A 26,770-nucleotide genomic window follows, 5' to 3' on the forward strand; every position below is an offset into this window, starting at 1 on the left:
GTTTCTGTTATCCATCACAAGATGTCTCCTGTTTAAATGTCCACCTGGAGGGAGTGTCAAGTCAGGCTGTGTTTTCTTTTTTAATACTGCTGCCAAAGTAAGATCTGGAGGTCAGGTTAGGTTACTACAATTCTTAAAGTCTTTCATGGAGTGTATTACCACGTGTAACTTGAAAGACTTCGCAAACAGTTCCATTACTGAGCTAAAAGAAGCTACCTATTACAATAGCACTGCCACCTGTAATATTATATCTTAAACATACTTTCTGCACTGGATCACGCAGACATCACTGGATATGCCTAAGGAACATAGCAGTCCAAATAGGCTGGCCAAAAACAAACTACAGTATTTCCAGAGTTAACTTCCTGCTAATCAACAGGTACTTGAAAATCAGCAGACAAAAGATTTCCCTATGGCTTTATGTTCTATTTTAGTATGAGCAGACTTTTTCCTGGCAATAAAGCTAAATAGAAAATGAGGTCTGAAACAAAACTGGACAATTAAAGAATGCAAGCTAGCAGTTTTCTTACAGATCAGGAGAACGCAATTACTAAACTCTGTTAGCTTGCATATTAGAAGCAGTCTAGAGCGCCAGCAACAGAACTCTGCAGGCTTATTTGCTTCACTGAAAAAGCACATCTTATTTGGAAAATGTCCTTTGGCTGTACTGGAAAGCAAAGCAATTAGTCTACAGTGAAGTCCATGAATCCCAGGCTACTTTCAGTAAAAAAGAAAGAGGGAGAGAGAGGCAAGAGACATACAAGCTAGCTATCTTTCATCGGAAAGGAGACAAAGTATTTATCATCTCCTGGAAAATGCCAGAACAAGAAACTCGTAGCCAAAGAATAAAGTTTGAAGGATTTAAGCTATGTATCCCAGGAACCAGGAGTAATTAAGAGAAGAAACAGAGCTTCACGATAGTCTTTCTTAGATTCTATCACAAAATTGCATGAATATATTTAGCATGTTAAGCAAAGGGTCATTTGTAACAAAACACCACATTTAATATGCAGGAAGAAGAAATTTTACCTTGTTCTTCACTCCCTTCTTTACATAGGCTAGAACTCTGTCCAAGACTTAAACTGATATCATCAGAGGTCTTGGCAGTGTCAGTATCTCCTGTAAATTTTAAGAAAGAAGAGTACTAGTGCTCAAAGTATTGACACACATATCTACATGCACTGCAAGCTCCTCACCTGTCAGCTTGTTACCTTTACATCTTCATGTGAAGGTAAATAACAGTAGTTACGAGTCACAAGATCTCCTCTTATCTTATAGAGGTAAAAATTGCATACTTATTTCTTTTTTTGTGTGTGTGTATAAGAATGGTTTTCATTCAACTACACAGAACTCCAGTGGAAAGACTGGTAAGGCATCTTAAAAGCCAATGAAAATAAATACATTTTCTTTAAACATTTATCTATTTGAATACTCCTTTTTGCACCATTGGCAAATAAAAAATGAGTGCTAGAATGTAATGAAATTTGTAAAGTTAAAAAAAAAAAAAGTAAAGAAAAAAATCAGGGAGGTGGGAAAAAAAAAAACACACCTTGTTTTCTTTTGTCTTATTACCAGCTTAGCAAATTTACAAAAGAGCAACTTTCCATGACAGAAAGTATTCAACTTTTCCTCTCAGAGGAGTTCATAATGTCTGTCTTGGACAATACTTTTGCTTGATGCCAAGTAATCAGAAATAATCAAGTCATTGAAACTTCAATACCAGAAGGATCACTGGTTAAACAGAACTCAAAACTGTAGGAAGAACTCCACTCCAATCACCCCCTTGACTCACTATTTACAAGAAAAATAAAACCTTGCAGGGAAAACAGCACATATCCTAGGATATTTTCTCCTAGTGTTTTAAGCACGTTTTTTCTAGCTCCCAGGTAGACTTCTTCCACTTCTTAAATGCTGTACTTACCTCCCCAAAAGTTTTGAGGGTAAACAAGGTAGTCAGTATTTGGAAACAAAGTAAACAACATTATTGGTTTGAAATGCTACCGCAAAGCAATTTTAAGTAGCAGCCAAAAATCTCACCTTTGATTGTTGCTGCTGTTCCCAGACGGGAGAACCCAGATCCAACCTAGAAACAGGGAATTATGTAGAAAGCCGTAAGCTTACAGGAATTACCCAACTGTTTCCTATTATGCATGCATTTGTCTATACACCTAAGGGAGAGTTTTGAAGGCACAAAAGCTTCCAACAATAGCACAGCATTGTAGAGTTGTTTCTGCCTCAGGATGTTTCCGCTGCAAACTGACACAGCAAGACATCTAATTATGCATCCAACTACCTCACCATTACTTTGTTTTACGACGAACATGCTCTGGGATTTTACTATGTTGATTTCAAAAACCACAATTTGTAATCTGGGAGTTTTCCTTGAAAATACCCTGTGTGGGGAAAAAAAAAATTACTAGTGTGGTGATACACTAATAACTGCTCTTGTGAAGCTGAACATTCGATGCAGTATCCATGGTTGCCTAAAACACTCGAGGGAAATATCACCTGAATATAAAACTTCTGTTCAAATTCGTACATACCATCTATTTAGAATACTAAATATTAGTAAATTAGATCAATTTAACCTAATAATTTTTCCGGTATCTTGCTCCTCCCTCTTTTTCCTGAAATTGCAGTTGTTTTCTTTTGAAGGCAGTTTCTGAGTACACAGAGTACAGCCACTTCAAGGCAAGTGAACTGCTTAGTGAAAGACTGCAGCATTTCTTGAATTATTCTTAGATATTAGTTACCACCACATTTTAAAGTTTTATCATCTGATTTTTAGCCATGTTCAAAGGCCAATCAGCAGGCATGTATCTCCTTATTTAAAAACTAGCTAGCCATTTAGGATTACAGTCTGCCTTTCTACATACCTGCTGTAATCTCTAGCAAGTATTTTGCAGGGCACTATGGATTACTTCATCTCTTCTTTAATAGTATTTCCACTATCACCTCTCTCCAAGAACTTTGATTGTCATGAAAAAGAGCATAACTGTCATATAATTAAATCACTCAAACAGGATGAGCAAAGGGCATTCAAAGGCAAGCAATGAACCCCTGAGAAATTCAAAATAATAAATGGCAAATCAGCATCGTAAAGAGTATACAATCAAGTTGTTTTTCAGAAGTCCTTAATTCAAGTGACTCAGGGAAAAAAAGCATACATCTAATTCTACCTTAAATTTGCTGTACTTAAAAGAAATCTGAGCTCGTGTGCAGATTTTATTCAATCATACTACAGCAGAACAGCTTTGCTATGTGTAATACAGTAGAGCAGCAGAAGCTTGTTTAATTCATTTTCTTTACTACACTGTCATGCAGATTTTTAGTTAGTCATTTTACTGTATTTCAACATTTTTCCCCTTCAGTAATATGCCTTGCCTTCAGATGCTACAGATGAATGCAATGCATCAGCACATGAAAGTTGAACAGAACTCAGCTGCTTACTGTTCACATACCCTTCTGATGCTGCAAATTCAGTCACAGGGGACTAGCAAGCACTGATTTCTATCAGTAGCTTTAACTGTGTTCTAGCATCAGCATTAAAACACACAGCAAAGAACACGGATCTTAATACACGAACATCAAAACTGTTGAGTGTTGAAAAAGCTATTCCAAACAAAGCCCAGCCAACGAAACATGAACCTCAGTCTACTGATCTCGTCCCACATGGACCATAACCTCCTATTCCTTTGAACACTACAAAACACTCACTTTCTTCAAATGAGAAAAATCTCTTAGAGCCGATCTATGCTGTGTAACAAAGCATTATGCAGCTAAAACATCAACATCAGCATAACACTAGACTGTACTGCTTGAGCACAGAGCTAATTAGAAGGACTCAATGTTGTAATACCAAGCCAAGGATTTCCACTTCATCCAAAAATAGCTTCTATATCTTTAATACAACATTGCACTGCTCACAGTCAACATAATGTTACTGTCTGGCCAGTCAAATCAACTCACTCTTGAGGAGTTGGTAGAAGAAAGATGCCACAACTGGCTAAACATCACAAGCCAAATAAAAGGAACAGTACAGGAAGCACTGTACAAGTCAAATGCATACATATAGCAGACATAATAAGGAAGCAGATCAGCTTCCCCAGTGAAACTGAAGACAAATAGAGCATAATGAAGATGCATTGCAACCTAAAAAGGCCAAGTTCCAGCCTCTCCATCTGGTATACAGCAGCCACTATTTATTGCTTTCTTCCTGACCCTGAGTTATCAAAACAGTGAAAATTTTGCTAAGGCTATCAAAAAATTAGCAATTTTAGTCTTTTTATTTCCACCAATATATCTTTCTTCATGCTCTATCAAATCAATGTTTTTAAATTGCAGACTCTGAACTGCCAGGAATAATGACTTTCAAAAACCAATTTAGCATGGCAAGAGATAATCAATAGCGCAAACATCTTAAGACTTAACAGAAGCCTCCTAAGAAATCAGCGCAACTGAAGTTTGCCAATAAAGTATCTAGAAGACAGATCAAACAGAAGTAGGGGAGGGAAAACAAAGAACACAAGGATGAAGTTACAGTCTGAGCTACGCAGCGACTCACTGATACCAAAACGATGACAGGATCCCATGACAGCAGGTCTTGGCATTTATATCTGACCATGCTCTGAGCCATTTTGATCTACTAAATCAGAAGAAGGCTAAAAGAGCAAAGAGAATACTTTCTGCTATGTTGCCACATAAAATCCGCTATTCCTAGAACAAACACAAAATGGGAATTAGCAAGAACTATGCAGCTGGGAGAATGGAGTTCCATCCTAATAAAGCAGTTAAGAAGTACAGAAAGGTAGAGTTGCTGATCCTAGTACAATCAAAAAAAAAAAAGTAAAACTAAATTAGAAAAATATCAGCAAGGATTACACTACAGCTTGCAAAGCCAGCAGTACTAAAGCAGCAATTGTGAGAGCATTAATTCTTACCTGGTTGTTTGGATCTATTCCAGCATAAGAATTGCGTGAGCTACAGCCAACAGGAGGAGTGGCTTCTCGTATGAACTCTGACATCTCAATCCCTCCACCAGGGTCACTGAGAGAAAGATTAAAAATCATTAACCTACCAGTTAAACATAGAAAAAGTCTGTCTACACTGAGTAGCAATTCAAAACTTTTTTTTTTTTTAAACATTTCAAATGTCAGGAGCTCAAATCAATCCCAGTTCTTTAGATAAATACTGCCAATGTGATGCAGAAACCTCCAGGAGAGCTGGAACACCTCATTACCTAGTACAGAAGCTGCTTGCTTTCTTGCAGCTTCACTGTCACCGGCCAGCACAGAAGTGTGAAGAATTAGGAACTCATACGTATTTGGAAATGCTGGCACATGGAATTATCTCCCTGTCTACACGCAGACACGCGTAACTTTTGGATCATCTATCCAGAAGTGAATATCCAGAAATCAGAAAAAGTCCCAAATAAAAAAAGCAGGGGAAAGAGTCAAATTGAAGGGATTTGCCATTACCCAGATGAAAAAGTTTCCCTTAGACTGGACCTACGAGCAAAAGTAAGGATGAGTTAACCAAGTAGCCACATACTATCAGTGAAAGTTATTGGAAAGGCACAAAGATAGAGGGCCTAAGGGCACAAGCCACTTCTTCCTACCAGGAAGAATTCTCCTTCAGAAAGTTGGCATGCCCTACCAAGAAACATTTTAAGTTGCAATACATATATTATATGTCCTAGTGATTTAACTATTTCAAGATTAATGAGTATTGATTTAAAAGTATTTTCTGGACCAACATCACCAAATTATAATTCACCATAATTCAGTTTGTTTTGTAAACACCTGCCTTTGACAAGAGCAAGCTGGGCCTGTGACAAGTCCACTCCAGCATTTTGCTGGAGAAATAATCCGTGTCTGATCCTTCTCCCTTTGGAAAAGGAAACTAAAGATGTAAGCCTGTGTTACTTCTGGAGAACAAGAAACAGACAGGAAGCACAGCAGGCCTTCGTTAATATACATCTCGTCTCATAGATGCAGTAAGTCCAACACGTAATAGCTTTTTTTTAAACGCAAGAACATCAAGCTAGGGTATTACAAACAATGTCAATAGACTGAAGGACCTGAAACACAATTTATACCTTAGTATGACATTTCAAGCTGTTGTAATCTCAGAGAAAAGAGCACAATGTTGGGGCACAACCCTGGGAACCATTCCAGATCTCACAAAGGCCACTCAATGCCTAACTCTACAACCTGAATGTTCCTACATCAAAGGGTTAAAAAAAAATCATGTCTGAAGTTCAGAATATATTACATTAGTAAAAAATAAGCCAGCTTAAGAGACAACCAGCCATGACTCAGCAGAACAATATGGTCCTGGTCCAAGTCCAGCAAATCAAAAAGAGTTACCATTTTGGTACAGCTCAGCAGCATGACATAAGCATGCTCTTATTGCTGATTGTTTACCAAGCCCTTTCTGACCTGATCTTATCAATAATGCTAAAGGAGAATCAGGTAAAAACAAAAAACACAAGATGCAGAATTCAGCTTAATTTCCATCAGCTGTAGCCAGAGAATGCCTTAAGTAAACATTTTAAGAACACTTAAGGGCATAATAAAAAGTTTAGTTTTAACTAAAACCTTCTTAAACATGTAAGTTCAGCTTATATTATGATCTCTACAGAAATAACATATAATGCCTTTCACAAAAAAAATAAAAAAGAAGTTTCTTCCTCACTCGAGTAATTTACTCAGAAACACTCCAAATGATAGTTAGGGACGAGGGGAGGAGGCAATTTTGTTTAAGAGTGAACCACCAGATATCACAATACAATATATATCACAGCAACAATACAACGCAAGAGGAGTCTATGCACAGCTGCTGTGTTCTGTGACAGCACACAGAAACTAAAGGATTAACAAGAGTTAGTAACAAACAAAACAGAAACGTCTGCAGGAACAAGCAGGAAGTACAGATTTCCAGGATTAACTATTGTACGCACAGAAGACTCCAAATGCCATTGTAGCCCACATCCTTAAGAGTCATTTCACTGCCAGCACAGTTGCTATTTGTTCCTGCTATCAAGTCTTACAACCAATTTCTAATAGTTTGCTAACTTCATACCTTAGAGCAAATGGTTGCTTGTAAAGTGAAAACAATAGCAACGAAACAGCAGTGAAGTTACTACACAAACTGATTTAAGAGTGAATAAATTATGTCCAGCTACCTGCAACCAAGATCGCTACAGATGAGGCATCCAGAGCCTGCACATTTACTATTAGTGTGTCCAACTGAAAGCCTTAAGAAGCTGCCAGCCTAAATTAATTCAGTTTAATACCTGACTTAGGCTGATTAGCTAAAGAGATCTGATGTTCAGACTACAACTTTCAGAGAGAATTTAGAATGAACAATTTTGATCTCAGTACAAAGCAGAAAGAGGGTTTCATTCTCTTCTTTTTGAACATTTTCCTCTGCCCATAGAGCTCCTTTCCTTCCATCCTGCAGACCCTTGAAATACATATGAATTTGGAATATACTGCCTTTAATAAAGCATTCTCCATCATCTTCTGGAAAGCTGGGTGAGGGGAGTTAAAAACCCTCACTGTTAAAAACATCCTCCTCACTCTGCTGTTTTCTTCAGGCACTTAGACAGCCCCGGAATGGGCCCGGTTAAAGACTGAGATGGACCAGACTTGACTAAAAAAATGAGGCCAGGCTAAAGGTAAAGTTGCTACTATATGAGAAGGATCACAGTGTGTACTGAATATGCTAGATCACAATTTCAAGTATTAAGAGACTTTTTCCTTAAAGCTTGAAGTAGTAGTTATAAACTCGAAAAAAGCAAAACAACTCCGAGATCAAGAAGAGGTCTGCCAAGCACAGAAAAAATGCAAGGAGGAAAAAATAGAGATATAAGCAAGAGTTAGAGATTACAATTTTTTATTTTTTATTTTTTCCCTTGCTCTACTTGTTTAAGCAGTGTATGCAACGCCAAGGCAATGAATCAAGAAACCACATGCTCCAGCTGCCAGTTTTCTTTTGGAGAAGTACATGTGAAATTCAGCTCTCCCACACTGACTGATGTCAAGGACAGCAACGTCTCCAGGTTAATGCTTTCTTTATCCTACTCTAAGTCATAGCAGTCACTGACACAAGAAGCCATATTCCTATCCCCAAATGCAAGACTACAAGTTAAATGTTTTAAGACATCGGTTTGGGTCCACTGATACTCTCTAACAGCTTACACTTGCACTGTTTCTTAGACACAAGATTAGGAGCCTGTATTCCCAATATTTATTTGTTTTATTGAAACCCCACACAAGCTGAAGCTTAATTAACACCACCCTGTCAAGTATGAAGTCAATCGTACTAGAAGTTACAGAACCAAGACAACAACTCAGTCCTATCTTTGAAGCACACAACCTTCTTTCAGAAATATTAACTACAGAATTTCAAATTCACACGGAGTATGAGAAATGGTAAACAATCACCTCTTAAGAAACAGCAAGTTGTTCTTTGCTTAACTAAGCTAGTGGTTTTTTTTGAAAGATTAGGAACCCTCCTGAGTTTGATCCTATTCAGACACTAACGTGAACATATGATAAAAGAGCAGTCCACGTAAGCCTCCCAATGACAGCACACCATTTTTGTCAGAAACCTGAAAGCACTATTTCACAGATAAACTTTTCTTCAGAATGAAAAAAGAGCAGTTCTTAGAAGCTAAACAGAATCGTCAACGCATTTTTTGAGCAGAAACTAATCCATCACTTAATTCCTCAAAAATATCAATAGCAATATCTGAAGTGGTCCCTATAAGGGTCTGTGTGGGGTGAAAAAATCTAGTACATCTTTGCAGACTGTATTACCTATCTCCCTTATACCCCACCTATGCTAGGAAAGCAGAATTAAAACAAAAAAACACAACAGAATCCTATACACAGTTTCTTCAAAAAAGTTTTTCCCATTACTGTTCTGATTTAACTCCATAGTCTCAACATTCAAACCTCACCCTATATCTCCTCTGCTGGTCTGAATGTTACCCCAGTGTTCTTGTGAGCTTCCAGGCAAAGATTAGTATATACTGCACATCCCACTTACCAAAAAGTAACTCCGTAATTTCTGCATTGACCTTGTTCCCAGTTCTAGTTAAGAGACCTGAAAGTGGGAACAAGGATCATATAAAGTTAATGAAACTTTAGTTGGCAAGCAGGACACACAGAAAACTAACCTCTACGTCTGAGCTCACAAATGCTTATAGTGTAGTAACTTGGCCCACAATCACTGCTCCTCAGAAAAAACAGAACTTCTGAAATATCCAAAACGTAATTCACGATACTAGAACAAGAAAGTTCATGCCAAGTCCTGGCAACTGTTTTGGAAGCAAAACCTATATGGCTTATAAAAAAATTTAAATCCAAGGATCGCATCTAAAACACACATCAGCAAGGTTGCATTCACACAGAACAGACCACTAGTTTACTTTCATGAATTTTATTAAGCATAATCAACATTAGTATACATTTAGGCAAGCATTCTGCCAAAACAACTTAATTCAGTTTTAGTAGGGTGTATGGTAACCTCAATGGAGTCACAATTGAAGTCAGCAGGTTCAGTTACCAAACACACAATGGAAAAAGGGTCAGGTTATAAAAGATTGATACAGCAAGTTACCGTATACTAGCTTTAAAGGAATCGAAGACATGGTTTTTGTGAGCAATACTAAGCTGAGAGCAGATACAGAAGAACTTAAGACCCATCCCTAGAGAAGCTACCCCTATGCACAGTGAAATCCTTTCCCTTCTATGCCGAAGATTTTAAAGAACACCACATGAACACTTCCTTTCGTTAAGCCTAATGCACAGGATAAGAGGCTTCTTTTAATTACATTTCCGTATAACATAGTGCCTCTATTTAAAAGTTTCAGGGTTTTGAGATGTATTAATTTTTAAAAAAAAAAAAAAGAGAGAACAAAAAACACACCAACATGACTATTTTAAGAGTCAGGACAGTCTACCAAATCCCTCACTCTGAAAACAACTCATAGATGCTTGTACCTGAAACTTGAAGAAAAGAGAAAGGTCTTTAAGAAGCTAAGAATTCAAGATTGATTTATTTCACATAGTCTAACTCTTAGGATGTCCCCAATTAACTGCAGCCAAGCAGAGGCCTGAATAACAGAGCTCACAACACATCCGCAGTCTGATCAGACTGGTTAGGCTGCCCTTGCTGATGAGTCATCTTTTGCTCTTCACATTGACTGGTCAGAGGAGGGAAGCCTCTTTTTTTAATGCTGGCAACAGCAAAGATCTGTTGAAAGGAATCACCTCCTATTGACAGTACTTCAGAATCATCACCGTCATTACTGAGCTGAGCAATTCCAGAATTTCTGAGTAGAGAGGACAGTGTTCTTCCAAGGAAAGCCTACAACTGGAGGCAATGCTTGACTCTGATCTTGCTTTTGCAAAACTGAGCAAACTAAATCCAGATCAGATGTTACTTTTGGTGATAAAATGATTAGCATGTAGTCTTTGACAGCACAATTTTTAAAAACAAGTCTACTGTTGAAATAAGATTACTTGTTCTGGTTGCGTTCATTAAGTATTTAGCAACCTAATCAGCACATATTTTCCATGCTGTTGTTTCAATGCTTCCAACGCTTTCAATACTGTTCTAGAACTCCTCTGGGGGAAGAACCAGGAAATCAACATGAAGCCATCATTTCAAACCTAATACATAAAAAAAGTCTGGTTTTTAAGATTACACTTCAGCACTGAGGAATATAGATGCAGACCTCTGTGGTTCTGAAGGACTGGTTATTTCGATCACCATTCTGGTTACATATCTGATGCAAGTGTTTACTGCTGGAAATGATAAACAGTTACAAGCATTGGCAGACACCTTACCTGGGCCCATTGCTGTCTTTCCTCTTGGCCGAAACATTGCTTTGTTCTGTTTTTGCACCTCTGTCCATACGCTCAGTGGCATTCCTCTCCACAATTTCTCCCTCATCCAGCGCCCTGTGCAAGCGGTAATTCACCATCTTCAAAACGATAAAGAGTGCTGCTATTACCGGGCAGTAGACAGCTACTATCATCATGGAAGAAGGAAGGGCCTTTCAAAAGAAGAGCAGAAGAAGAGTTAGTGAATATGATGTCAAATGTACACATGAATACATATAGCCACCTGGAGTTTAACAGTTTCCTTCATTCAGGAAATTGTGAACTTACTAAAAATTAAAGATAAAAAGCCATACACACACTATAAAGGCAAACCCTGTATGGAGATGATTACAAGTCCAGCAAGATTTTGAAAAACATTGGACTACAAGATACTGAAGCACCACACTAGCTTGCTAAGTAGACCAACCACTCATGTTTGAGAGCCAAATTTAAATCTCATTCTTGTTCTCTATTGGGCTGTGGGACCAAGACTAGGAGATCTACAGCTAGCATGATTTTTATGTCATCATATTTTCAATTACTTTTTCTAAGTAAGAGGGAGAGATTTTAAGCAACTTGAAGACTAAGCTAAGCACAGAGTGAGACTTTGTTTTAGGGCTAGCACACAACATCAATTCAATTTTTTGGAGAAAAAAAAGTGAGTGACAGCATGGTGGATGTGAGAAAATTGCTCAACTACCCCAACTAGATGTTTTGACTTAGCTTATCAGCTTCCAACAGCTACTCTTGCATGACAAGATATGGATCAGTCACAAAAGGCTAGCTTTCCCCTACCTGCATACAAAAGAGGTCTGTTTACATTCATGGCTCACACTTTGAAGCAGAAGCCCACATCAGCCTGCAAGACCACATGCTACAAGGCGCATTTGTACTCGACCATTACATGCCCAAGGAAAGGCAGCCAACGCAGATCTTCTGAAGAGAACTTTTCAGCTGTGTCAGAGGTGGCCAAAAGCCATACAAATAACCTCAGTCCTAAATTCAACTGAGGAAATTCCACTTAAAATTAAGACTTCTCATACAGCTTTTGCTGAGACCCACAAGGCTTTTACAGATCAGTCACTTCAGCAGCAGACACTAAGCGCAGCCTGAGAGCTGTTGGAGAAGCGTTCAGGATACTGGTCAAGCTCCAGTTTTCCCTTCAAGGCTTTTACCTTTCTAATTCACCTTTTATTTGCATTTATACTTTTGCCACTTCATTCGCCCAGTCGCTAAACAAAATGAAGTATTAATTCTCAGACACCACCCACAAACACACCATGTTCCTCACAAAAGCAACACGAAGTTGGGTACTCAAATATTCTGCTACATCACTGTCCTTTACCCTGCTGCTAGTACAGTTTCATATCACATCCTGAACATTTAAGCCTATATACAGACAAATGACAATAGGAATTGAACAGCATTTGTTACCCAGCACAAACATCAACTCAGCAGACAAGAAGAATAAGTAAGCTGCCTTTTTAGACCTCTATTTTAAGGTTAAGCCCAGCTTGTTTCATACATCTCTTCACACACCCTTATAACCCTCAGCAACTGAGGGGTCTTTATGGCAATCAAAGGCCCATGCACGTGCTGCAGAAAGGGAACATGACCAGAAAGTACGACAGAAAGCCCTCTACATCTTGCACATTGAGCTAATTTTAGTCACTTTTGACAGAGATGTGATTAAAACATTAGTATTTCTACATATGCAAGAGAATGTCCTGGAAGAACTGGATGCCATTTGAGCTGGGAGTTTAGCAAAAACACTGTTCAAAGAGATTTCTAAATATAAAATACTGTAGTAACAAAAGGGGTAAAAGAATAATTATTTCTAAATACTGCACCAACTGTTGACTTCAGAACAAAACCAATCCCTAATCTGGTTGCTGACTTTCTGGCAGGAAGCAAAACCAATCAATCAACACAACATTTCCCAAACCAAGCAAGTATAAATAATTTAGTCTAGAATCTATCAGGAGGGAGGTTACTTGTTACGATTTTTTTTCTTAAAGAGATCAAGTTTAACCCACATCCCATCCTCTAAAACAAGTCAATACCTAATACAGTGCTTGAAATGGGACAGGCAAACTAAGCTGGGGTATGCTAACTTCAATGTTGCCTGCCATGGTTCATGCTGAGCTGGACAAGACCCCATGGATAGGGAAAGATCCACTTACCAAACACCACCTCAGGAGGAGAAAAAGGAAACAAAGACATACAAAAAAAGGCATCAATAAGCAACCAGGAGCCGCAGCGATGCTAACGGCTTCCATAACCCCTGGAGCAACACAACAAGGGTTTCCTCCAGAAATGCAACGCTTCAGAGGCAGCTAGCTTTCTGCAAGCACGGGCAAGCCCATTAACTCTGGCAAAATGTTTAATCTTCCTGTACCTGCTAAGCCATCTGCTACCAAATCACAAACACGAGTTCGATTGGCCTCTCCTTTACAAGCGCCCACTGTTCAGAAGCCATTTCTGCAATCAGCTTAACACCTACATGACCAAAGTTAGTCTGTAAGAGACAGGCCTATACTTTCCAGCTACCTAGAGAGCTCTTAAATTTCTCTTCCTCCTATCCATCAGTGACCAGGTCACACACTGTATCCAGGTTATCCTGTGAAATGCAAAATCTACCATCAGGTTTAGCAAAGGAAAGCTTTGAGAACAAGATACAAAACATGAAAAATGAATGCAACTTGCCTCAAACCCAACGAAGATTTAAAGGGTGCTTTTTCCTCACATCCCATTTCCACAGGACTGCAGTGTTCAAAATAATAAATTAACTCAATATTTTTCATTCTTTGTATTTATTAGGACTTACTCCTCTCTGGATAGGATGTATATTCTGGGAATAGAAGAAACTCGAGCATGTCCAGCATGGTTTGCTCTCTGATCGTAGCTTAGCTCAGCCTCATGCTGTGGCACAGCAGCACTACCCATGGTACAGCCTTGAGAGGTAGCTTTGCTTCACCTCAACCTAAACCACTGGTGCCTTCCCTGTTCTTCTTTGCCAAACTTATAAACACCCAGCTTCCATTTGGGGTCTTTTCTCCATAAGCCAAGGCTACTTAAAATGACATTATTGCACCAGGGGAGGTTTAGATCAGACATTAGGAAGAATTTCTTCATGGAGAGGGTGGCCAAGCATTGGCACAGGCTGCCCAGGGAAGCGGTGGAGGCCCCAGCCCTGGAAGCCCCACCCCTGGAGGTATTTAAGAGACGTGTGGATGTGGCACTAAGGGATGTGATGGCACTTGGTAGTGCCAGTCAGTTAAGAGTCAGCTTTGAGGATCCTGAAGATCCTTTCCAACCTAATATAACCATAGTGTAATTTACGTAGTATGTGACATTTTACCCCATTTGATGAGACCAGTGCAAGTGAGTATCCTACACAACAGGATCGTCAAGATTCTAATAGGAATGCTGAAGTCCTGCAAGTCTCCAGCCAGCTCTCATTGCAGTTGTTTTCATGAGAAATTTCACAAGCATTTTTACTGGGCCCAACAGACTAAAATCCTCAGGTTATAACTAGTGAGTGCCTGCTAACAAGCTCTAGGTCTGTACCTGCTGCAGTATTTCACAGAAACACTCCTTTTACTGCACATCACGAAGGACACTTTCATTGGCACCAGAAGAAAACAGACAGCAAACAGCACCAGTCGCACCTGAAGCTCTAATAGGAGAAAAGAGAGCTAGACATGACCATACAAAAACTGCCTGCTTTAATTACATTCTGTTGAAAACATCAGCCATCCTGTGTTTGAACAAGTCAAATAAAAAATTAGATAAACTCTAAGCTAAAAGTATTTCCCTGTACCTTAAAGGGAAGTCAAGTTCTGTCAAGAACACGGGGTGGGGAGGAAAGCAGCAGGGCAGACACCAGCTTTCTAACACCTTTCCCTCAGCATTCACTTTCAAAATTTATACCTTTCAAGACAACTTATGAAATGCATACTGATATATGTGGACTCTTATCTCAAAATAATCAGTCATTTCAAGACTGGCTACTTTGGCTTTCATCTTCCCCCTACATGATAAAAACTATATACACAGAGCAGAGCACTGCACCCCATTTTTACTCTCTCCTTTTCTAAAGCACACATTACAAGGCATGATTTGGGTGTGATCTTAAACTAAAACTGCAAGTCTGCTGTACTGGCAAGGAAAAGTACGGTCCCACTCCCAGCAGCAGGGTACTTGCTCCCCTAGACAGGTAGGGAGAAACCTGTAACTGGCAACCAGTGGTCTACTGCTGCACCTTCCTGAAACACCTGAGGTTTAATGCAAGGGGAGTAAAACTTGTTGGTCAGATGAATAAAGTGAACAAAGTTGAGATGCAGCAGTGCACAGTTCTGAGGAGTAGGGCTGTCCTTTCTGGAAACAGAGGCTGCAAGGCCATCTCAGCTGTGCCACAGCACGCCCTTTGTGGCAGGGTGGGTGGCAAACACCTGAGCACTCCCTCCTAGACATCAGATGTCAACCTAGACCAGAGCAGAAGCCTCAGACCACCAGTCACGGGGCTTTAAAACACTCCCATTTAAACCACAAAGGTGTCTGTACCTTGAGGCACCATTTCAAACACAGAAGTGCCAGGAAACAGAGGAAGTTCCACCTCACCACAGCTTGTGCTGCACTTACGAAGAATCAAAGGCAACTTTATGGATCTTCTCAAGACACATCCAGCTTTAGCTAGGCACCACAGATAAGATGAAGTTTCCCAATTACTTGGGGAATAGAGGTGTAGGTGTTAGCTGTAAGAACATTCATAGGACTCTCTCCTAGTCCAAATCAGATTGGAAGTCCTTATGTAAGTGACATCAATCAAATATTCATTTAACTATAATAGTTGCCTTGTAAAATGCTCTGAAGTTCCAGCATTTTAAGGCCAGTATTTTACAGACACAATCATAATGGAGAAGAGGAAAGATGATCCAGAAACAGCAGATCTGTCACCGTTTGTTTATGAACAGCCAGAGCCCTGAGGAACTGCTGCTATCTGGAAGCACGTTCACTTACAAGTTATCCAGTTTTTGACTGAAACTTGGAATGTACAAACGAAACCTGTACTAGCCAAGACACTAGATGTGGCTTAGAACAAGGTGAGATACAGGGGTTCTCATCACACAGCCAAGTACTCGAACTCTCCATTTAAGAAACAACACTTATCTCAGAGAACTCCTCTAGAGAAGACTTTCACACGAAGCTGCATTTGCATGACCTACTCCTATAGCTATGTACACAGGTCAGGAAATCAGAAGTCTATTAGGGGAACTCTTGTGTAAATGTGCCTGAGAGACGAGCTGTGTAGGTACGAGCCCATCACCCCAAGCAAGGTACGCTCCTGGCTCATCATCAGCCCCTGGCAAAGCTCCCCGGGTGCGGGAGCCAAGACTTCGCCCCCTCCTGCGCACGTGGTGGGGCTGGGACAGCATTCCGGCAGGGGAAGCCTCTGGCAGCCTCCTCCCCTCTCCTCCCCCTTGCAACACCGGTGCACAACATCGGCCTCTGGATTTAGGGCATCTTTTTGCAGCGCTACCACTGTATTTTGCAACCCAGCTGTGCAGTCTTGTGTTGTGGCATATTTTCTTCTCCCAACCTGAGTTTTGGTTTCATCTAAAACCAGGGACCAGCTCTTCTGACAGAAACGCAGAACAAGAAGAGCATCCTGATCTGTAATACCGATACATGGATGCATCTGTTTGTCTGCTCTCCTTCACCGAGGGCACAGACTTCCATGTGTCCAAGCTCAGAAGGCAGACAAAAAAAAACAAAGCAAGGAAAAAAGGCTAGCTGAATTTGGCTGCTAATTCCTTCAACTGGTTAGCACCTCACGTTAAACCCGTCAGCCCTATGAGCACAAGCCAAGAAACACACAGATATACAACAACTTGGTAACCATAACCGCTACCAAATTTTAATCTTAAGACAGGGGACCAACGGGCTAAATGCACAGATGGAAGATTATCAGCGTTTGGTGCAACAAACCACATCTTTAAGCAACAAGCACATCTGAATTACCAGAGTCAAAAAAGATCACATTCTGATCCTGTTTGGGAACAAATAACACTTGGAAGAAGTGATTAGCTTCATGTAAGGTGCATTCAGTCTTGAGAACCCGCTACTGGCTAAGTTCTGAAGGGATTCTACTGCCTTTGTTGCTACTTGAACAACTTGGAACTATCTACACTTCCTGCTGCCCTCGTGCACCAAAGCAGCACTCTCTCATCTTGGAATTCCTTACATGAGGTAGTTTGATATGAAATGTAAGACCTGCCAGCATGTTAGGTCTTTATATATACTTTATTTTTTAAACACACAGGGTTGTCTGCCAGCAACAAGTCATTTGAAGCTAGCTTAGAAACTCCCTCCTACACAGCAGTGAGCCACACTCAGAATTCAGATTACGATTACCTAAGACTTTTTAGCGAGTTCTGCTTATTTATGTATGTCCTACAGCTATGCAACATTTACCCCTTTTTAGCCTGACAAGAAGTTAAGAGATGCTGAAGGACTAAGATGACCATCACTGTTCTGCCTGTTTAGTTTATGTCTAGACAACACTTAAACTGCAGAGGGTGGAAAGAGGGAAAACAGCCAAATATGATTCAATCTGCTTCAACTTGTGACTAATCTCCCTACTTTTTCTCAGGGAAGTTGGCACTTGTTGTTGCATCTTTAACTTGTCCAGAGCTATGAAGCAAGAGAATTTCTCTGACCTCAACAAAACCTGAAGCAGCTTGCTTTTGCTCATCTTTTCCCTGTGCACAGGGAAAGAAACAAGTTTAAGCAAACACTGAAATTTACCCCATAGTACGAGCAACCGAAACCTAACCACTGCTTCGAAGGCAGCAGGAGATCCCAACACTGGTCTGGATTTATCAGCTGACAGCAGACTGGCACGTTAAATAAATCAGACCCTCCTCAAAAGTCTCCTGCCATGCAGCACATAGTTCACTTTACCTTTATAAGCAGCCTTCAGAGCAAGGTAGTGCTAACTAAACAAACTATTCTGCCGAAACAGAAGAGCACTACTTCTGAAAAAGCTGCATTTGAGACCAGAAGGTCTCTCTCCTTCCCATCTTCAGCGGAACTCTGAGTAGATATAGATTCTCAGTTTTTATTGCGGGTGGATCTGCTTAGTGGAAAGTTTTATCTAACTGTTGTCACATCAACTTTGGTTTTAAAAGCAGTTTGTCTCAGCCTGTGGTTTCCTTGCCAGCAGTCTAAAGTTTTCAAACAAAAAGCCTTGGAGCTACCTTTTCCAAGACACAGCAGTATGAATTCAGAACTGCACGGGGCTGTAACCTCCTCTTCCACAGTAGCTAATTCGCAGCATTTCACATTCCAGATGTAAATATTGCTTTTTTCACAAAGCAAATACCAGGCCCAAGAGCTCTAAACCTTCACAACTGCACTCGTGCGGAGTTTTTCCTCCAAGGTGTCATTTGCTAGCTCATATTTTTTTACAAGGCAGTTTCTACTTTATGTTCCCAGAGCCTCTGGACCTGGCAGATTTGCAAACTGCGTTATGTGTCACGCCCAGGACGGGTCCCATCACACCCAAAACGATCACATTGTTCTACTGAGCAACCCGAGGTGAAATATTAGTAGTTCCTAAGTTATGTACAGCACAGGAGGGGCATCAGAAAGAAGCCTCCTCCTGCCACAGCTGGCTGTGCCCTTCCTGAAGCCAACTCCACGCGCCAGGAGCACTCCTGGGTCTGAAGGTCAGCGCTTTTAATCACCGCGATCCCAGCGCCGGGTAGGTTTAACGCGAAATCACCCCAAAAACACCGGGGCCGCCCCCCGGCTGCCACAAGCGGGGATTTCTCGCGCTGCCCGTCCCGAGGGCCGGCAGCTCCGCCAGCCCCGAGAGCGGGGCTGAGGCCAGCAGCCCCCCCCCGCGGCGCGGCCCCGCTCCGCTCACCATGTAGAGGGTGAAGGGGAAGCCGAGCAGGAAGAGCCACAGGTAGAGGTGCAGCGCGTTGACCCCGGCGCCCTGGTGCGGGTCCTGGTACCAGCCGCCGCTCAGCGCCGCCCACACGCCCTGGCGCAGGATCTGCAGCACCTGCGAGCCCATGGCGGCGCCTGCTCCGCCCGCCGGGCCCCGCTCTATCCGCCCTGCGAGCCCGGGCAGAGCCGCGCACCGCCCGCGCTCCGCGACAGCCCGCACGGCCGCAAGCGCCGCCGCCGCCTCCCCAGCAACGCCGCCGCCATCTTATGTCCGGGCCCCGGGCCGCCCGCCCGCCCCCGCGCCGCCGGCAGCCCGGCAGCCCCTGCGGAGGGGGCGGACCGCGCCTGCGCACAGCCCCGCGCAGCGCCCCCCGGCGGCGCGGAGGGGATGGGGTGGGGGGGGTTATGGGGCGAGGCCCGATGGAAAAAGGACCTCGGGTCGGGCTGTCCGGCCTCGGGCAGGTGGTTCCGTGAAATAAAAGAAGGAAAATCGCCTTCCCCTTCTGAAGTTAAAGGAAAATCACCTCCCCCTTCTCACTGCACGCCCATTTCCTGTCAGTACCACAGTTCACCAAGCGCCCAGAGTGCCTTGTCCCCCACCACACGGCTCCTTTTAGTGTTTTCAGCACACACAAAGTCACTTGGGTCCTTAATGCTCATCACATCCCAGCTCTTCAAGCTTCCCCCTAAATAAGCACATCCCCAAAGCCCTGCATCAGGTGGAAAGAAAGATGAGGGAAGGGGGTTTGAGAGCACCACCGAGCACTTCACAACCTACAGATACATAGTGCTGAAGATCCTCCATTAAACAACTTAATTCTAGTCATATTTTAGGAAAACTAGCTTTAAAGGCACATTATTATACCATCAGTCCTGTGGCAGGAGCCCCCCAGGTTCTGTCCTGAACCCCACCCAGCCCCTCTGCCCTCCCAACAGGTATAAGGCCGGGAGCTCATCGCCTCTAACGAGGAGGAATTGCAGTGCAAAACACCCAAACACGCAGCCATGACTCACGGTGAGCACACATTTGGACCCGTGTTTTCAAGAGACTGTGCTACTGGCACAGCCCGCGTTTTCCTCCCCAACAGTTAGCTAACCAATGGCAGCAGCTGGCTATTCTTGGAAAACCAGAAGATAGAAGCGACTGACTCAAAACAGATGTAGTTGATCTATTTTTTTTATTTGTTTGTTTCCCCAGCAGGGGAGTAGGCAGAAGGGATGGACACAAAACCCCCAACTGTATTGGTTCTCTTCCCCGTTATAAACAAACAATTTTGATCTTTTTTATTCAATATTGCATTTCTGATTAAGTGGTTGCTCATGGTATTTTGCAGAGGAACTTAAAAAATACTGTCTAACGGTGTGGAAATCTGAAAGGAAAAAAGGATGTCAGAGAGGGATGAAAAACAAAACAAGAACCAAAAAATCTCACAGAAGATTGTCATGGGTGAGGAGAAGGTATTCCCTCTGTTGGGAACAAAGCCAATTGTGACAAGCATCATTTACAGTAGACTCAGAAGAAAACAGAACTATGAAGCCTATATTTCAACAACATCATTTGCCAAAATACCTTTTAGAATTACAAACACAGCTGTTAAGAGATGGAGTTCTTAGGATGTGTTACCCATAAATACACTGTGATAATGTAACCATCAGGATTACGAAGCGTTAGTTCTTCCAGCTGCTGTTTCAGTAACGTTACATAAAAGCCATTCACCTTCTCCACAGAAAGGAGGAAAGAGGGATAACGTTCATTAATAATGTGCCTGAAGGCTGCACTAAATGCTGTAAAAACCTTTATACTTCTCTTTAGGAGCCATTGATTGAATTTGGAGAGATTAGCCTCAGCCTTACAGTAATGATTCACGTTAAACAGTATTCCTGTGTGAGAAGATGGAATTCCCTAACCCTGCTCCTAGAATATTACTGGCTCTACCCTGATCCACAGCAGCATAACCCAGTTTAATAGAGACAGCCCTGTTCCAGAGAACTGGATCCTGGGAATATTTAGTCTGAGTCCAGTAAAATAAGCCAGAGAATCTGACATGCTTGAGAGGACAATTAAATTTCATTGTTTAGCCACTTAAATGCAGGCAGGCTGAAAACATTAAGACACAAGATGGGAAATAATATTATTGGAATCCGTCCATGCCTGAAGGTAAAACTGATAATGAGGCCAGATGTAGGCATCATTAACAAAGTACGAAAAAAATCATGACTAGCTTTTAAGAGAAACAAACTGTATCTTGCAACAGCAGTAGATTCAGTCTATGCATTGAATCTCTGCAATACAGCAAGTAACTGGCTTGTCTTCTGTACTCTACTTTAGCCTTACAATACTTCTATTCAACATGGTGATGGATATTACCCCCTGTACAAAGAACGTACTCTAAGAAAATTAGAACTCAATGTTGGTGAAGAGTGCGTGATTTTTAGATAAAATATTTAAAAGGGGGCATTAAGTCAGATGACTGGAGAGCAACCTATTCTTAATCCAGTACTTCTTCTATAATTTAGTATGTCCAGACTGAGGTAAAGAAATCATTTTGCTGCATAAGCCAGCGGTACACAGGAGGAGGATAACTCAAAATTGCAACTGTTATTTTGGCCTGATAATAATCCAGTTTCCTCCCATTCTTGGCATATGCACACAATCAAGTGCCCTCTTAACATATGCAGGCTATTTCAAAGACTTCTGCAGCAAACGGATATTATTGGTTCTCTTTGCATATGCCATCATAATACAGATGTGGCCAAGGAAGAATGATCTGTTAATCATATGCAGCAATGTTTTCCTTTATGTCAAGCCACACTCCAGGGGACTGAAAGGGCATTTGCCAAATCAGGGCAGTGCAATATGTGGTGCACAGTAGAATGTAGATTATACCAAATACTCAGATGAGGTGATGACAATTTCTTGACCAATCTTATAAATACACTTTTTTTTCTTTTAGTGTATGATATTACTAGAATGGGAAGTTAATCAAGACTAAAAAAACACTGAAATCTGCCACAGAAATACTTCAACGTGTTACCATTTCTAATAATAATATTGTAGCATGCTTTGGACTGTAAGTAGCACTTCAGTCTCTTTTACCTTTGCATTCAAGGAACTTAAGCTTTACACTTTCCCCCCCACCAGACATCTTCTGTGGAATACCCCAAATTATAATTTTAAAATTAGTTATCAATAAAATTCCTAGTTTTTATGACAAGGTAGCTTAGATATTTAGGACAAGAGGTGAAACCAAGTTAAAATTTTACCTAAATTGGGTGCAATTTTTTTTATGTCCAGAAACAAGCTTATGATTGGCACTTCCTTGTAATTTTCATTGAAGTCATCATCACAGTTTGATACCAAGCTTTAAGTAGCTAATCAAACAATCAGCAGAAAATAAGAAAAACACTGATTTACTCACTTTACAATTAGGACAGGTGGTACTTCTAGTCTCCATGTTGGGCACAGCGTTTGTTTTCAGATGAAGATTGACAAACTAGGCCTTTGTGGCTCATCACCAACTTTTATTTACTTCTCCCTATTGATTCCTTGTCTCAGGATCTATAGTTAGACAGCAATATTACAACCCCAACCTTCAGATCTTGCCGACACATATGTCTTTCTGTGGATTAGACACAGTATCCAAAGCTACAATTCTGACAAAATATAAAATTGAAGAAGACAAAATTCGATTCACCATGCAATTCATCAGCCTAGGAGAGAAACATATCTAGCTTTTGATTTCTTGAAGAAACAGTAGTTAAAAATATTTATTTGCTTCTTGGTCATTAGCTGTCTTTGCACAATTTTATGTCCTGATTTTATTTCCACCATTTGCCTGAAATTGCAACCTGGTTAAAAGGGGGTTTATCTGAACCCAGAGCATCATCATAAATGGCAATAAATGTGTTTTATTCTTTCATATGAGAAATAAGAAGTAAGCTCATTTACAAGGATGATAGAAAGCAGAAAGTCATTCTACAATACTATTTGCTAGCCAGGTTTCACTGTAAGATAGTTTTCTTATAAAACCTGTCAGGAGTTTTTGTTTTTCTTTTTTTTTCTAGATTTGTTCTTAGTTATAGTAGAATAGCTTTCACCAACTGCAAGACTCCACAGAGTACATCGCCATTATGTTTACATCTGGTAGCAGCTTATCTGCTCTTTTCACAGTTTTTAAGCAAACTTCTAAGCAAGAGCCAGATCTTTCACAGACCAGACTCCCTCCCCAGCAGCTCTGCTCCCCAGTTCACCAAGTTTTGTGAGAAGTCCCACCGGATTCAGCCTTACAAGGGGATTACATTGAAATCAGTCCTGTACACTAGTCTAACTCCCAATGGGAATATAAACTCTAATTCCCAACTGGAACATAGCCCCTTCAGAGACCCCAGAAGAAGCATGCACATTTTCTAGCATTTCTGTGCAGATCAGACAGGATTTACCAGCAGGAAGGTTACATGCCAGGAGACCTCCTCTCCCTGCTGTGCTGGCAGGTTATTATTCACATCACAAAGTGCAGTCCCAGCTGTGTGCCAGGATACAGCCTGCACCCACCTGTATCACGGTCACCATACAACACACTCCCAGGTCCAGCTGCCCTTCCAGGAGGCACCCTCTCCAGGCAGACGTGGGCACACATCGCATCATTCCCTCTCCCTCAGGGTGAAAGAACACCCTTCTTCCCCTCAAATACCAAGAAACAGGAAAAAAGGTGTCATTTCCCCCCCATACACACACCTCTGTGACTAATAGGGCTCTCTGTAGTATTTCACAGTGTTGCTTGGGGAGAGATCAATACAGTGAGTGGAGGATGCGAATTACTGGCCTGCAAACAGCTGAACCACGAAGCTCACTGTGCTGTTAATCCTGCCCTTGCAGTTTGTCTCAGCTGCCTGCTGCACCTTTCCAGTATGTAAGCTCTTTTTGCACATTCTGAGCCCTGTGGTTTTCTCAAGACAAAATACAGAGACCAAAGTGAGATTCTCCCCTGAAGAAGAGCTCCTACATCAGTTTTTGTTATCAGGGAGTGCTGAAAGGCAGAAAATATTTAAAATTAGACTCACACAGACCAAAAAGCTCTGTAAGAACTAAGAAAAAAAGGAATTTTTACTAACTTGCTGATAGCAACCTTTTGTAACTTGCTACTAGGACAACACTATCTCCATCTCCCCTCTTTTCCTCTTGCTAGCTAGAAATTCCCTCTATATACCTTTTCAGCAGTTAGGTGGGCCCCAGGCTCGTTATGCTAACCTCTTCCAGCTGCTTCAACATGGTTGAAAAATCACTTTGAATGGCTTAATGCTCCCATTGCTAGAGACAGAGCGCACTTTGAAGAGGTTTTCTTTCTAAATTTCTTCCTGGGATGGTTCTGGTAGCGTTTCTTGCAAGAAAAGTGTGGCAGCGTCTACTTTCATATTACGGGGCCTAATTCTGTGAACGTGTCCATGCAGAAGTCACACAGAGAAGTGTCATCAGTGTCCCAGTGACTGCAAGGTCTCTGTGAACAAAGAGGCATCTGCTGGCCTTGCTGGTACAAGAATTGCCTAAAAACGCCATGGAGATGAAACATAATAAACAAGGCTAAAATTAGAAAATCCAAACAGTAAGCTGACAGTATTTTAGCAGCATTTATACCACATTCTTTAAAGTACAGCACAGCAGTGCCTCGCTGTAAGAAATTTCTCCCAAACAATGATTCATGATACCACTGGGATAAAATTCTAATTAAGATCTTTGTTTGCAGTTAAAACTCTCTGTCTGAAGTACAAAGCTCTCATAGCATGAGGATGAGTCCACCCAAGACCATTTTCTCCATTTAAAGGATTTCCTCTCTCTTGTGGCTCTTTTTAGCCATTTCTCTAAGAAAGTTGTTCCTATAGAATTGGTGGGTCCCAGCCTAGGAAAGGGTTTCAGTTTTAAACCAATTGTCAGAAGGGGAAAATTTTAAAATTAAATTAAATTAAATGCCTACGAATTTTGGGGTAATGAAAAGAGGCCAAAATGAGGGCCCCCAAAGAGGCAGTGTGGAGAACAGTCATAAAATGGCTGTCTTATCAACAGGCACGTAACTTCATGTTATCCACGGCACGGATTATGTCTTGCACAGCTAACGGGCTAAAAATACGTGGACAGAGAACGTGGGGTGGGGATATTATTGCAGGGAGCTATGGAGGAAGCTGTGACTTTGTGGGGAGGCCTGAGAAGAAGCTGAGGATATCTGCAGAATGAGTGGCATTGCAGAAATGTTGTAGGTTCATGGTATTCGGAACATAAGTCACAATTTCACTTGACTGGATTTCATGTGAGCACAAGGGCCTGCTCAGGCAGGTTAGTTCCGATGCCCCGATGCCTCGGCAGTTTCCCTGGATCTCTCTTAGATTTCAGCTTCATTCTGAATAAACAGAGCACTAACTTTACATTTCTGTCTGATTTCAACGCCTTTACCAACTGCGTATGTAAGGCTCCTCAGTGAATACAGCCTTGTCTGAAGTGGAATATGGCAGTGACTGTGTGCTTTAGTAGGAGGTGTGAAGAATAATTTTGACATTCGAGACTATTGGAAACAGTATGTAATTCATTGCCTTGAGATGGAATGCGGCCATAGTTAACAACCTGAATCTGAGAAAAGAACTACAGGATCTCAGTCTGAAATCCCTTTCAGAAGGTAGCATCTTTAGTCACACACCGCCTCATCACCAATATAGGTCAGCCTCCGAAAAAGCGGTGCCATTTTTTTGAGCAGCCAGGTTTAAATTCCCAGAGACGTCTTATGATTTATACTGGCATGAGATCTCAGCCGCATCACAAAATCTGCTCCTTCCTGTATTCTTTCTGTTCTCTGGAGGTCTCCCAGATGAATATTGAGCAAGTCCGACCTGCTTAGTGCAGAAGATCTGATGAAATCATCCCCTGAGGTGTTGTGACTACTATTTTTGCATTTGCTTGAATTGGCAATGCCTGAAGGTACCAGTTGACAGATTTCAGAATGTGAAAATGATTAATCTGGGGGGGAGTGCCCTGAAACACTGCCACTTTATGGCAGTTCTAACGTAACCTGCATTCCAGCAACCCTTTAAAGAGCTATTTAAAAAGAAAACCCATCTGAGCTACCCAGTGAGCAGCATTCCATGAATCACTGAAGCACAGACCCAGGCTGTCCCAGACAGTCGTGCCTTTTTCTCTAGGCCACATTTTCACTAAGCACTAGCTAAGGGAAGCCATCATCCTGCAGCCACACCGCTGCACAAACCAAATGAAATCAGGCATAAGTACAGCAGAGCGAGGCAAGCCTGAAGGAGGTGTGATGAGAGCTTTATTAGAGAGGACATATGGTTTTTAAAGAAAGGGTCTTCGGCAGTCAGCTGGAGGTGGCATAATTATTCATCAGGAAAACAACAGCAGCTACCAAGATCTTCTCCCTCCCCTGCTGGCTGAATAGATTTCTTGCAGCCCTTCAGTGGGCAACTGGTTTTAACCTACCCTCTGTAAACAATATTTCAGATTAGGTTGATTTAGGAGGAAGCTCTTACTGTTAAACGAATCATATGTATATATATATATATACACATATATAAAACATATATATACACATAGTTAACTCAACTTCTTGCACCCCCTACTTTCAGATCTTTTGGCTACAACTCAGCAAGACGACCCCTGTGAACACAGAGCAGACGTACATGTTCGTGTGCGCTTGTGCACGTACATAGATACAACACTTTGTAACCTTTGTAACGGTGTTAATACTGCGAGCCTTTTCTTGGTACAGAGGCAAGCCGGTGGGATGAAACTCAGGCTGTTCATTCCTCCTCTATATTTGTTTGTCACATGAGATTGTTCCCTGCTTCGTATCAAGTAGCGGTGGTGTGTACAGATCAGAGAACCGCAAGCAGGTTCATTCCAAGTCTTGGCCAGC

At 41.5% G+C, this 26,770-nt stretch overlaps 2 protein-coding genes across 10 annotated transcripts in view; one reads left to right on the top strand and one right to left on the bottom strand.

The window, feature by feature from the left end:
* PCNX1 (pecanex 1) overlaps window positions 1-19,178 on the bottom strand; it is an 85,790-nt gene extending 66,612 nt beyond the window's left edge. For 4 of the 9 annotated variants that reach the window (XM_068684092.1, XM_068684091.1, XM_068684089.1 and 1 more), the window contains exons 1-5: window positions 18,832-19,177; window positions 10,863-11,071; window positions 4,941-5,046; window positions 2,038-2,083; window positions 1,030-1,119 (exon numbers count right to left, since the gene is read on the bottom strand). In XM_068684092.1, coding sequence (XP_068540193.1) covers window positions 1,030-1,119; window positions 2,038-2,083; window positions 4,941-5,046; window positions 10,863-11,071; window positions 18,832-18,984 — 604 coding nt within the window. In that variant the 5' untranslated portion in view covers window positions 18,985-19,177. Of the gene's footprint in view, window positions 1-1,029; window positions 1,120-2,037; window positions 2,084-4,940; window positions 5,047-9,057; window positions 9,115-10,862; window positions 11,072-18,831 lie in introns of those variants that run through there. The other 5 variants (XM_068684085.1, XM_068684086.1, XM_068684084.1 and 2 more) reach the window with 3 other exon arrangements.
* The window catches only part of LOC137857503 (disintegrin and metalloproteinase domain-containing protein 20-like), a 371,501-nt gene that overhangs the window by 190,447 nt on the left and 154,284 nt on the right, over window positions 1-26,770 (top strand). The window lies entirely within an intron of this gene.

This window comes from Anas acuta, chromosome 5 (assembly GCF_963932015.1).
Source record: "Anas acuta chromosome 5, bAnaAcu1.1, whole genome shotgun sequence".
NCBI lineage: Eukaryota > Metazoa > Chordata > Aves > Anseriformes > Anatidae > Anas > Anas acuta.